Source organism: Rhincodon typus, chromosome 5, assembly GCF_021869965.1.
Source record: "Rhincodon typus isolate 14 chromosome 5, sRhiTyp1.1, whole genome shotgun sequence".
Taxonomy (NCBI): domain Eukaryota; kingdom Metazoa; phylum Chordata; class Chondrichthyes; order Orectolobiformes; family Rhincodontidae; genus Rhincodon; species Rhincodon typus.
The window spans coordinates 57,060,629-57,072,832 of NC_063336.1; the positions used below are offsets into that span (position 1 = coordinate 57,060,629).

The window sequence follows — 12,204 nt, forward strand, 5'->3', positions numbered from 1 at the left end:
CCTGACAACTGTGTTACCTGTGCAAATGTTACTTGCCATTTTTCAGCCCAAGTCTCCAAACTGTCCAGGCCCTGACCAGTTGGGCCAATGAGTGGCAGATGGAGTTTAATTTAGATAAATGTGAGGTGCTGCATTTTGGAAAGGCAAATCAGGGCAGGACTTATTCACTTAAGGTGAGGTCCTGGGGAGTGTTGCTATACAAACAGACCTTGGAGTGTAGGTTCATAGTTCCTCGAAAGTGGAGTCCCAGGTAGATAGGATAGTGAAGGCGGCGTTTGGTATGCTTGCCTTTATTGGTCAGTGCATTGATTACAGGAGTTGGGAAGTCATGTTGCAGCTGTACAGGACATTGGTCAGGCCACTTTTGGAATACTGCGTATAATTCTGGTCTCCATGCTTTAGGAAGGATGTTGTGAAACTTGAAAAGGTTCAGAAAAAATATTTAGAAGGATGTTGCCAGGGTTGGAGGATTTGAACTAAAGGGAGAGGCTAAATGGGCTGGTACTATTTTCTCTGGAGTGCTGGAGGCTGAGGGGTGACCTTACAGAGGTTTATAAAATCATGAGGAGCACGGATAGGGTGAATAGCCGAGGTCTTTTCCTCAGGATGGGGTAGTACAAAAATAGTGGGCATAGGTTTAAGGTAAGAGGTGAAAAATTTGAAAGGAACCTAAGGAGCAACTTTATCATGCAGAGGGTTGTGCATGTATGGAATGAGCTGCCAGAGGAAGTTTTGGAGTTAGGTACAATTACCACATTTAAAAGGCATCTGGATGGGTATATGAATAGACGGATATGAGCCAAATGCTGGCAAACGGGATTAGATTAATTTAGGATATCTGGTCAGCATGGACGAGTTGGACCAAAGGGTCTATTTCCTGGCTGTACAGCTCTATGCCTTGCTGCATTTAGACTTGGACTGCCTCAGAAAATGAGGAGATGCGAATAGTGCTGAACATTGAGCAGTCATTGAAGGACGTCCCAGTTCTGACCTTATGATGGGGAGAAGGTCATTAATAAAACACCTGAAGATGACTGGGCCTGGGACACTGCTCTGAGGAACTCTTACAGAGGTGTCCTGGTGCTGAGATGGCTGACCTCCAACAACCACAACCGTCTATGTGCTAGGTATGACACCAAGCACTGGAGACTTTTTCTCCTGATACCTATTGACTCCACTTTTGCTAGGGTTCCTTGATGCAACACTTGTTCAAATGCCGCCTTGATGTCAAGGGCAGTCACTCATCTCTGGAATTCAACTTTTTGGCCTATGCTTGAACTGTAATAAGATCAGGACCTGAGTGGTCCTGATGGAACCCAATCTAAGTGTCAGTAAACAATTTACTGCTGAGCAGATGCTGCTTGCTAACACTGTTGATAATGCCTTCCATCATTTTACTGATGATCGACAGCAGACTGATGGGGCAGTAATTGGCCGTGTTGGATCTGTCCTGCATTTTGTGTACAGGACATACCTGGACAACTTTCCATATTGTCGGGTAGATGCTAGTGTTGTAGGTGTACTGGAAAGCTTGGTGAAGGGTGCAGAAAGTTCTGTAGGAGATCTTCAGGACTATTGCCGGAATATTAACAGGCCCCATAATCATCACAGTACCTAGCACCTCCAACCATTTCTTGATATTACATGGAATGAATCAAGTTGACTGAAGACAGGCATCTGTGATGCTGGAGACCTATGGAGTAGACTGAGGTGGATCATCCAATCGGCACCTCGTGAAGACTGTTACACATGCTTCATCCTACATACCTTTTGCACTGGTATGATGGGCTTTCTGTCATTGAGGGCGGTGATATTTGTGAAGCCTCCTTTTCCAGTGCGTTGTTTAATTGTCCACCACCATTCACAACTGAGTGCACAGAGCTTATATCTGACCCACTGACTGTAACATTATATAGTTCTATCACTTACTGCTTATGGTGTTTTGCATGCAAGTAGTCCTGTTTTGTAGCTTTGCCAAGTTGACACTTTTTTATATGCCTGGTGCTGCTCCTGGCATACCCTTCCGGAACTTTGCATTGAACATGTCGTGTGATATTTACACGACATGTGAAGATCTTATCAGTTGCAAGGTTATCATTCACAGTACCCAGCTTTCTCATATTTTCAGTCACTAATGAAATGAAATAAATTTAGGTGCATGAGAGATGACATTGACAAAGTGGATTTTGCAAGAAAGAACTGGAGCAGACTGAAGCACGGAGCATAGCTGAATCAGGCACGGTATTCAATTTTCCTGACCTGGTAAGATCAATAAACAGCATTTAACATTGCATTGCATCCATGACATGGGAACAATATTGCCGCTATTCACATCAGCTGCCTTCAACCATGCCTTCTTTGTGACAGCTGACAAAAGATCAAATTGGAAAGGCTAAGGTGGGGCAAAGATGAATGATGTAACAATGAGAGAGTAACTGATCAATGCGATGGATTTCATCTGGGGTCTCAGATCTGGGAACAGAACAAGATTGAAGTTCAAATTTCAAAGGATGTTCAGCTACAACCTGAGACAGTGGCTGAGGAGGGGGATGATTGATGGCAAGAGAAGTGTTTGTTGGAGTCAGGCTGAAGACGAAAGTTTTGATCTGTTGAATGTTTAACTGACTTTCCTTCCATCAAGCTGACTGGTCGATAATTTCCTGGAGCATCCTATTTTCCCTTTTTGAATTGAGGTCTAATATTTGCTACCCGCTATTTCCAATGGTATAGTTCCCATCTTTGTTAACTCTTAGCTAACTCCTCTGCCACTACCTCAGAAACATCCCTCACGATTCTGAATATTTATCAGTTTTAGCACCAAGAGTCCCATAGGATCCATGTTTAATAGTGAGATGAGGATGCTGAGAAATTTAGTTTTCTAGAGTTTTCACAACTATTTACTTTAGTGTTATTCTACAGTGGTACTGATAGTATTGTATTGTCTTGTAGAGTTTGATTAATTAAAGTAAAAGGAAATCAATATTGTGATAAATTTTATTTTCTGTGTCTCTGTTTTGTGTGTGTTGTGAACTTGGCAGCCTCAGAGAAGGAATTGGCTGGAGAACTGTAACATTCGAGGGACAGGACCATTATGGTCTTTGAATTGTCTCTAGAGTTAGTGTTGATAGGTTGGCACAGACTCTATGGGCCAAAAGTCTCTGTTGTATGACTCTGTGTTCCTGCCAGGTAACAAAGGCAGTAGGGACAGTATTGATAGGTCAGCATGATCAGTTCGAGGATCAGTAAATGGGACCTGAAGGGCGAGTCAGGTATAATCAAAAGCAGGGGAAAAGGTTCCAAGTAGTTAAACTGCTGCCATTAGCTCTTTGAAGTTGGGGCTAACAGAAGGTCTGGTAATCACTTTTAGTTCAGCACAGATGTGGGGGTAAAGAAGTCTGCAAGCAATATTTACTTGGTGCAGCTGAGAAAGGGTGGCGCTTAAAAAAACCCAAGAACAGTGCCAGTTTAGCCAGCACAGGAAGAATAAGAGGCTGAGCAGCTGGATTGTAAGAGTCACTGGCCATTGTAAGTGTGTGTTCTGTTGCTTGACTACCACTTGCAGTCCAAAGACTGAGCAGGAAGGCCTCAAGGCTGAATAGGAGTTGCTGTTTAGGAAGTAGAGAGGCTAGATCTTTGCAAGTGAAGATTTGATATCCAATGGGAAGGAGGCAGAATTTAAACGAGATTTGATGACGAGTTGTTGAGAAATCCATGAGATGTCTTGAACATATCTGCCATGTGTACTTGGATGTTCAACTACAGTTTATCTGTTAACCCAGAGTAATCACATACTAATTGTGGATGTTAAAACTAAACTTGTATGCTACTGCTTATTTCATTTGTTCAAAATTATGGTATCCTGTGGCTTTATTCTCTTAGCAAGTACCTTGTTTTTCAAACTTAAAACAAAAATGTCACTGGTCCTTAATGAGATTGTAACATAAATTTAGCTGTGTTGTTTGGTACGGATCATAACCTAACCTAACAGGAAACTTAACTGGTCTCAGTTAGCAGAGACCGCATCATTGAAACAATAAGCTGTGAGTTCATGCTCAAAACTTGAACTCAATTTCATTTGACACTCCGTATGGTACTAAAAGAGCACTGTATTGGTAAAGGTGCTGTATTTGAGTTTAAACACAAAACAGAAATCTTATTTCTCAGTGATCGTGCTTCAGGTGAATGTAAATTTAACAAGTAAAAGAAGAGTGGTATCCTTGTCAACATTCCTTTTCTAACCAATACACAAAAAAGATAACAAAGAACAAACAACTTATTGTTGTTTGAAAAACACTGTTGCATGAGATTATCTGGTCTATAAATGATTGTTGTTTGTTATACCTTCTTGTGCACAAACTGGCTGCCATGTTTCCTACATTAAAGCAGTGATCACTTCAAAGGTAGGCTTTTAGGAACATTTCAAAGGTCATAAAAATTGCTGTATGAGTTGAGTCAATCCATTCCTTATCTGTCTGTTTAAAATTATTTGAAACTGAATTATTTAAAACATCCCAAAATAGGGGAAATTACATCTTTTAAGCACAAGTATCATTTATGGTTGGATTGAGGTGGATTATATTTCTAGAATGTTCAAGTGTTTATTGAAATGTTTTTCAGTTTTAACTGACAGAAAAATTGCACTCCAGCTAAGAAAATTTCCAGTCTAAATCAAAGTTTTTGTGAACAGAAATATAGTAATTGATAGCAAATCTTGTCTGAAAATACATTTCTTATGAAGAGTCATTAGACTCGAAGCGTTAATTCTGCCTTCTTCCCACAGATGCTGTCAGACTTATCGAGTTTCTCCAGCAAGTTCTACTTTTGATTAAGATCCCAAGCATTCGCAGTTCTTTGCTTTATTTGTCTGAAAATTATTGGCTGAATTTGGGAGTTAGATGAAGTGGGTAACATTACATGCCTGGTTTTGGTATTGGTGCTACCACAGAAAGTGATGTAGAAACATTGAAAACAGTCTTGCAGCTGTAGTCGATTCAGCCCTTCCAGCCTGCACCACCATTCAATACGGTCACAGCTGATCATACAATTTCAGTATCCCACTCCCACTTTCTCTCCATACCCCATGATCCCTTTAGCTACTAGGGCCATGTTCAACTCCCTCCTGAAAATATCTAACAAAGTGGCCTCAACAGCTTCCTGTAGTACAGAATTCCACAAAAATTCTTCCTTATCTCTGTTTTGAATGGCTTATCCCTTATTCTTAGACTATGATCCCTTGTTCTGGACTTTCCCAACATCGGGAATATTCTTACCACATCAAGCCTGTCCAGTTCCATCAGGATTTTATATGTTTCCATGAGATCCCCCTTCATTCTTCTAATTTCCAGTGAGTACCAGCCCAGTTGATCCAGTCTTTCCTCATATGTCAGTCCTGCCATACCAGGAATCAGTCTGGTGACCCTTCGCTGGATTCTCTCAATAACAAGAATGTCCTTCCTCAGACTAAGAAACCAAAACCGCACACAATGCGGCCTCACCAAGCCCCTGTATATCTGCAGCAAGACATCCCTCCTCCTATACTCAAATCCTCTTGCTATGAAGGCCAGCATGCCATTAGCTTTCCTTACTGCTTGCTGCACCTACATGCCAATCGTCAGCCACTGTTCCACCATGATGCCCAGGTCTTATTACACTTTTTCCTAAACTGCCACCATTCAGATAATAATCTACCTTCCTTTTTTTTTTAAACCACCAAAGTGGATAACCTCACAATTATCCACATTATATTTCATTTGCCATATACTTGCCCATTCAGCCAGTCTGTGCAAATCACCCTGCTGCCTCTAATGTACATTAAGCACAATTTTGTTACATTCCAGTGTAACATTATCTCAAACGGTGTCAAATCCAAGAAAATTAAAACTGAAGATTGAAACAGTCATATCTTCCATGACTTATCATGAGTCACCAGAAATGTAGTAATTAGATGTACTGTATTCATTTTATACCCAATACCCATGCATATTACTACAAAACAAAAATATCTAGAAATATTAAACTATGACATGAAATTTAAGTCTATTTTTAAAGAGTGTGTGTACAGCCCACAGCTAATTAAAATGAATATCATAAAATGTACTTTATCAATTAACCTTCCAGTTGTAGCTAGGAAACTTTTCCCATGCATGCATTTATTTAAATTAACATTTCACCTGTGATGGAGTGAACCCTGACATGCGGAAAGCTGAAAAGACAAGTGGCACCTCAGTCTTCAGTAACATCTCAATGTAGTAAGCTGTACAAGAATACACTGGATGGATACCAGACTCTGCATTTTCCACAGAAAGATGAATCTGCCAACAAAAACATGAAGAATGAGCATTGAAGCACTGTCCTCCTGGATAACCTATCATATATGTTTTCCACTTGCATATCTTGATTAATTTTCACATTTTTCATTCCACATTAATGTAATCAAGCTAGAATGACAAAAAGACCCTAAGCTTAAAACTCATTGCATTTGGAAATCAATGGCAAACAGCATATAGATGTAAATATTTTGGGGCAACATTAGAATATGAGTCTATAAAAACAATGGCACCCTTCTATTAACATATCACTTTTATCGATTTAAACAAAAGTTCACTAATGTCCTTTGGAGAAGGAAGTCTGACAACCTTAACTAGTCTGGCCAACACATAACTCCAGACCCACAATAAAGTGGTTGACTCTCAACTGTCCTCTGAAATGGCTTAGCTAACCACTCAGTTGTATCAATCACTACAAAGTCCCAACAAAGAAATGAAACCAGATGGATCACCTGCCATCAACCTAGGCGTTGGAAAAGACAATGGCAGAAACAGCCCTGTCGATCCTGCAAAGTCCTCCTTGTACACATTTCGGGGCTAATGCTAAAGTTGGAGAGCTGTCTCACAGACTATTCAAGCAAAAGTCTGCCATTGTCAAGTATGATTCTGTAAGTATGACCATGTCCCATACACCATCACCATTGCTGGGTATGCCCTGTCCCACCAGCAGGGCAGACCCAGCAGAGTGGTATTCAGTCAGGATGGAGTTGCCCTGGGAGTACTCAACATTGACTCCAGATCCCATGAGGTGTCATAGCTTCAGGTTAGATATGAGTAACGAAACCTCCTGATTACCAGGTACCGTCCCCTCTCAGCTAATGAATCAGTACTCTTCCATGTTGAACAAAACTGGAGGAAGCACTGAGGATGGAAAGAGTGTAAAATGTATTCTGAGTGAGGGATTTCAATGACCACCACTAAGAACAGCTCAGCAGCAGCTGGTTGGGTCCTAAAGGGTATAGTTACTATACTGGGTCTGCAGCAAGTGGTGAGGGAACCAACAAGAGCGAAAAACAATATTTGACCTCATCCTCAATAATCTGCCAGCTACAGATGCACCAGTCCATGACCATATCGGTAAGAGCGACCACCACACAGTCCTTATGGAGATGAAGTTTCACCTTCACATTGAGAACACGCTCCATTTTGTGTGGCACTACCACTGTAATAAATGGGACAAACTTCAAACAGATCTAGCAACTCAAGACTGGGCATCCATCCAGCACTGTGGGCCATCAACGATGGCAGAAATGTACGCTAGCAGAATCTGCAACCTCATGGTCGGGCATATCCTCCACTCAACCATTACCATCAAACCAGGTGGATCAACCCTGGTTCAATGGAGAGTGCAGAAGGCCATGCCTGGAGGAGTGCCGGGCACACCCAAAAATGAGATGTCAACCTAGTGAAACTATCAAACAGGACTACTTGCATACCAAACAGCATAAGCAACAAATGATAGACAGAGCTAAGTGATCCCACAAGTGATGGAAGGTGGCATCAATAGTGCTATCAACCAGCACCTGCTCAGCAATAACCTGCTTATTGATGCCCAGTTTGGGTTCCACCAGGGCCACTCAGCTCCTGACCTCAGTACAGCCTCGGCTCAAATATAGACAAAAGAGCTGAATTCCAGAGGTGAGATGAGAGTGACAATCTTGATATCAAAGCTGCATATGACCAAGTGTCGCATCAAGGAGCAATTGTAAAACTGGAATCAATGGAGGTCGGGAGCAAATTCTCCACTAGTTGGAGTCATACCTGGCACAAAGGAAAATGGTTATGGCTGCTGGAGGTCAGTCATCTTAGGTCCAGGACAGCTCTGCAGGGGATCCTCTAGGCCTATGCATCTTTAGCTGCTTCATTAATGACTTTCCTCCATCATAAGGTCAGAAGTGGGGATGTTCGCTGATGATTACACAATGTTCAGCGGAATTCACAACTCCTCAGATACTGTAGCAGTCCATGTTCAAATGTAAAAATATCTGGACAATATCTAACCTTGGTCTGACAAGTGGCAAGTAACATTCGCACCATACAAATGCCAGACAATGACCATCTCCAACAAGAGACAACGTAAGCACCACCCTTTGAAATTCAAAGGTGTTATCATGAATGAATCCCCCACTACCATAATCCTGGGGTTTATCACTGACCAGACACTGAACTGGACTCGCACATAAACATAGTGACTTTAAGAGCAGGTCAGAGTCTAGGAATACTGCAACGAGTAACTCACCTTCTGACTACCCAGAGTCTGTCCATCATCTGCAAGGCACAAGTCAGGAGTGTGATGAAATTCTCCCCAATTGCCTGGATGAGTGCAGCTCCATCAGCCTGCTTGATTGGCACCACATCCACAAGCATCTATTGCCTCCACCACCGCTCAGTAACAGCAGTGCATACGATCTACAAAATGCACTGCAGAAAGTCAAAGTTCCTTGGACAGCACCTTCCAAACCCACGACCACTTCCCTCTAGAAGGGCAAGGGCAGCAGATACATGGGAAACCACCACCTTCACGTTCCCCTCCATGCCACTCACCATCTTGACTTGGAAATATTTTGCTGTTCCTTCACCGTCATTATGTCAAACTCCTAGAATTCCCTCCCTAATGGCACCGAGTCAACCTACAGCATGTTCGTGAAGGCAGATTACCCCCACTTGCTCAAGGATAACTTGGATGGGTGATAAGTGCTGGCCAGCCAGCAATGTCCACTTCCCTCAATTGAATTAAAAGAAATGCTACCACAATCCCTTCAAAGAAACAACTAATTTCTCTCAAAACTAACCGATATTTAAGAAACTTAAACAGTTGTTTGTGCAAGTTGAGCAGATGGAGGAATAAAAACCTGAAGATTTCTGTGCCATCTTCAAACACTGTTTGCTAACAGTAGGGTTGGAGAGCCTTGCCTTGGAAATCATTTGGTCTTTGATGTAGGAACAGAAACAAACACACAGTATAAGGAATCAAAGCATGGGTAGGCCGTTTGGTTGCTGAGTCAAGCTGCTGAACCATTCAGTGAAATCACAATCAATCTGATTCTAGTCATAACTCTACTTTCATACCTGCCCATAACCCTCGACTTCCATTGGATCAAAAATCTGTTGACCTTAGCCTTGCATATATTCAACGACCAGTCTCCACTGCTCAATTGGCTGGAAAATTCCAACGATTAATTACCCTCCAAGAGAAGAAATTCCTCTTTATCTCATCTCAGTGGGAGATCTCTTATTGCGAAACTGTTCCTGTGAGTTTAAGATTCCCCCATGAGATTGCTTTCAGCTGGGTTTGCTTCCCACACTTTTCATATGGGCATTCTAGGTCTTTGCTTGTTTCATTTGTAAATGATTGTAAGATGCTGATGCCATTTTGAAATAACAAAGTTCACTGCTGGCACTGCACTTCTATCAATCAAATGAAACTTGTCCCTCAAAGAGACTTGGGTCTCTCATTGCTGATTTCCCATGGGAAGCTGTCATTACTGCACTGAAACACAGGAAACGTGAAAATGGTACCACTGAGTTGTTACTAGGAAATGGTGCTAAGCAACCTCCGGTATCTCTTACACACATATATACAATATTTATATACACATACATATAAGCTGCTAGTTAACTGCTGAGCATTAAGGATACAGGTTTATTGGAGAAAGTGTATCTAGGTTACATTTTGACTCCAATGCAATTTTGTGGGTCATATTAACTCTAACAGCGAAGACAGGCTGCTTGCTCCGCTTAGAGTTTTGTCCAGGAGAGAAATCAACATTGTTTTTATCTTGAATTCAAACTTGCAAATGATTGGAATTGCCCTATAAACCTCTGGATTAGTTAATTTACATAACCAGTACACTATTCCTTGGCTGTCCTGCAGCCTATTGAACCCACCTCCTACCAATTTGCTGCTGAAATCTACAACATGTGACTTTGTGGGAGTATTATCTAAGTTTTATCAAAACCTTTCAAACTAAAATGTAATTTAAAAAAAAAAATTTCATGGTCAATGTCAGCTTTTCCTTCAGGAAAACATACAGAAGTATGCAGGCGTGGTAACCAGAGAAATGCTGAGGTGAGAAGGCCTGAAAATTTTTGCAGAAATTTTAGAGTTCTCTCTCCATCCCCTGACATTATCAGAAATGCAGTAGATGCAAACCAGTCATGCCCAACATAACCGCCCTGTAGACAGCCTGTAAGCTGCAGTCAAGGAAATCTGACAGCATAAATCAATTTTTTTCGAAACAAATATTTTATTTGATGTTTCCAGTACTGAATTTGAATTCATCTCTCACATCCCAAGTGCAAAGCAATTGTGTTATATTGCTCTACATTTTCACATTATTTTTATATATTTGTACAGCATTTTGATATAGCGGAGGTGAAAAACTGGTAAATAGTTAGCAGCTTAAGTAACAAGGTGCAGAAAGATCAATATTTTTTTAAATATGTAACAATTAAAACCTGCATTTTTTTTGGCCTGAAATAGATAGTTTCCATTTTACAATTCTTATCAGGTCATAAATTTGAATTAACTTCCAAAGTATTTATAGAATAGCACTTTGTTTTAGGCAGGATGGACTATTGTACTGTGCCTCAGCTTGCTGGTGACCCAACACATTATGATATGAATTGGTAAGTATGGGGTCTAACTTGCCATCTTCTCACTGATTAATTTCTGAAGACCAAATGTTTTACTACAATGGGGAGGAATACTGAGGGAAAACACTCATGTGCACCTCTCCCTCAACTAAGAAAATCATAAGCACAAGCGAGCCATGCAGATTGCTTAAACATAGTTGTTGAATAGTTGTGGGAGAACATAATACACAGAAGAGCCTTGTTAAATGCTTTTAAAATTGCTGGTATGATTGGGATAATGTAGATTCTTAGAATTATTACAAACTTGGCTTATTAGGCTTTGATATGGTTTTTTTTTGAAAGTTACAAGGAATACTGCTGAATTCTCTTTGGAGCTTGGAGCAGTACTGTGCATTGCATCTGACATGGTCATGAAGTCGTATCACACGTCGAAAATAATAAAACCAAATTCCTGTTCCATATACAACACAGTGGTGTACTCGGTATGATGACATATTTATGTCACTCTTAAACTTCGTCTCATGACTTGATTGAAATCAAGAGGTGTCAAGAATGTGACAACATAATGGAGGTGATGCATTTTGCATAGCAGAAGAATGGGGTTTTTGGATGAATGATTGATGCAAAGGAAATTAATTCTGGTCATAACATTGAGTGAATTAAGTTTTTGAGTTTGAACACTTTTAGCATGGATTCATATTATTTTTGTTTGCCAGAAATTGTAACAATAAAACTATTATTTTTGAAGACATTACAGCTGATTTGACCAAAACAACATAATCTCTATTGATATTGCACCTTAAAGAAAATAAAATGCCCCAAGATACTGAAAAGGAGCATTATAAAACAAAACATGACACCATGGTGATTAAGGAGATATTTGACCATATGACCAAAAGCTTGGTCAATTATGTCAGGTTTTAAGAAGTATTCTAAAAGAGAAAAGTGAGGTAAAGTTTGTAGAGGTACAAGAAGATATTCCCATGTTTCCTGCCTTATCAATTCAGGAAACAGCCACTGATGGTGAAAAACTTAAAAACAGGGGATGCAGAAGTGGCCAGATTTAGTGCAGAACAATAGTATGTAGAAGAGATAGTAGGAACTGCTGATGCTGGAGTCCAACATAACAAGGTGCGGAGCTGGATGAACACAGCAGGCCAGGCAGCATCAGAGGAGCAGGAAAGCTGACATTTCGGGTCTGGACCCTTCTTCAGAAATGGGGGAGGGGAAGGGGGCTCAGAAATAAATAGAGAGAGAGGGGGAGGTGATGATAGAAGGTGGA

The 12,204-nt window shown here is 40.8% G+C and overlaps 1 protein-coding gene across 3 annotated transcripts in view; it reads right to left on the reverse strand.

Moving 5' to 3' along the window:
• Positions 1-12,204, reverse strand: part of tbc1d32 (TBC1 domain family, member 32) — a 244,798-nt gene that overhangs the window by 43,467 nt on the left and 189,127 nt on the right. For all 3 annotated transcript variants that reach the window (XM_048596587.1, XM_048596588.1, XM_048596589.1), the window contains 2 exons: positions 10,359-10,513; positions 6,171-6,311 (listed from right to left, as the gene is read on the reverse strand). In XM_048596587.1, the coding sequence (XP_048452544.1) occupies positions 6,171-6,311; positions 10,359-10,513 (296 nt within the window). The remainder of the gene's footprint in view (positions 1-6,170; positions 6,312-10,358; positions 10,514-12,204) is intronic.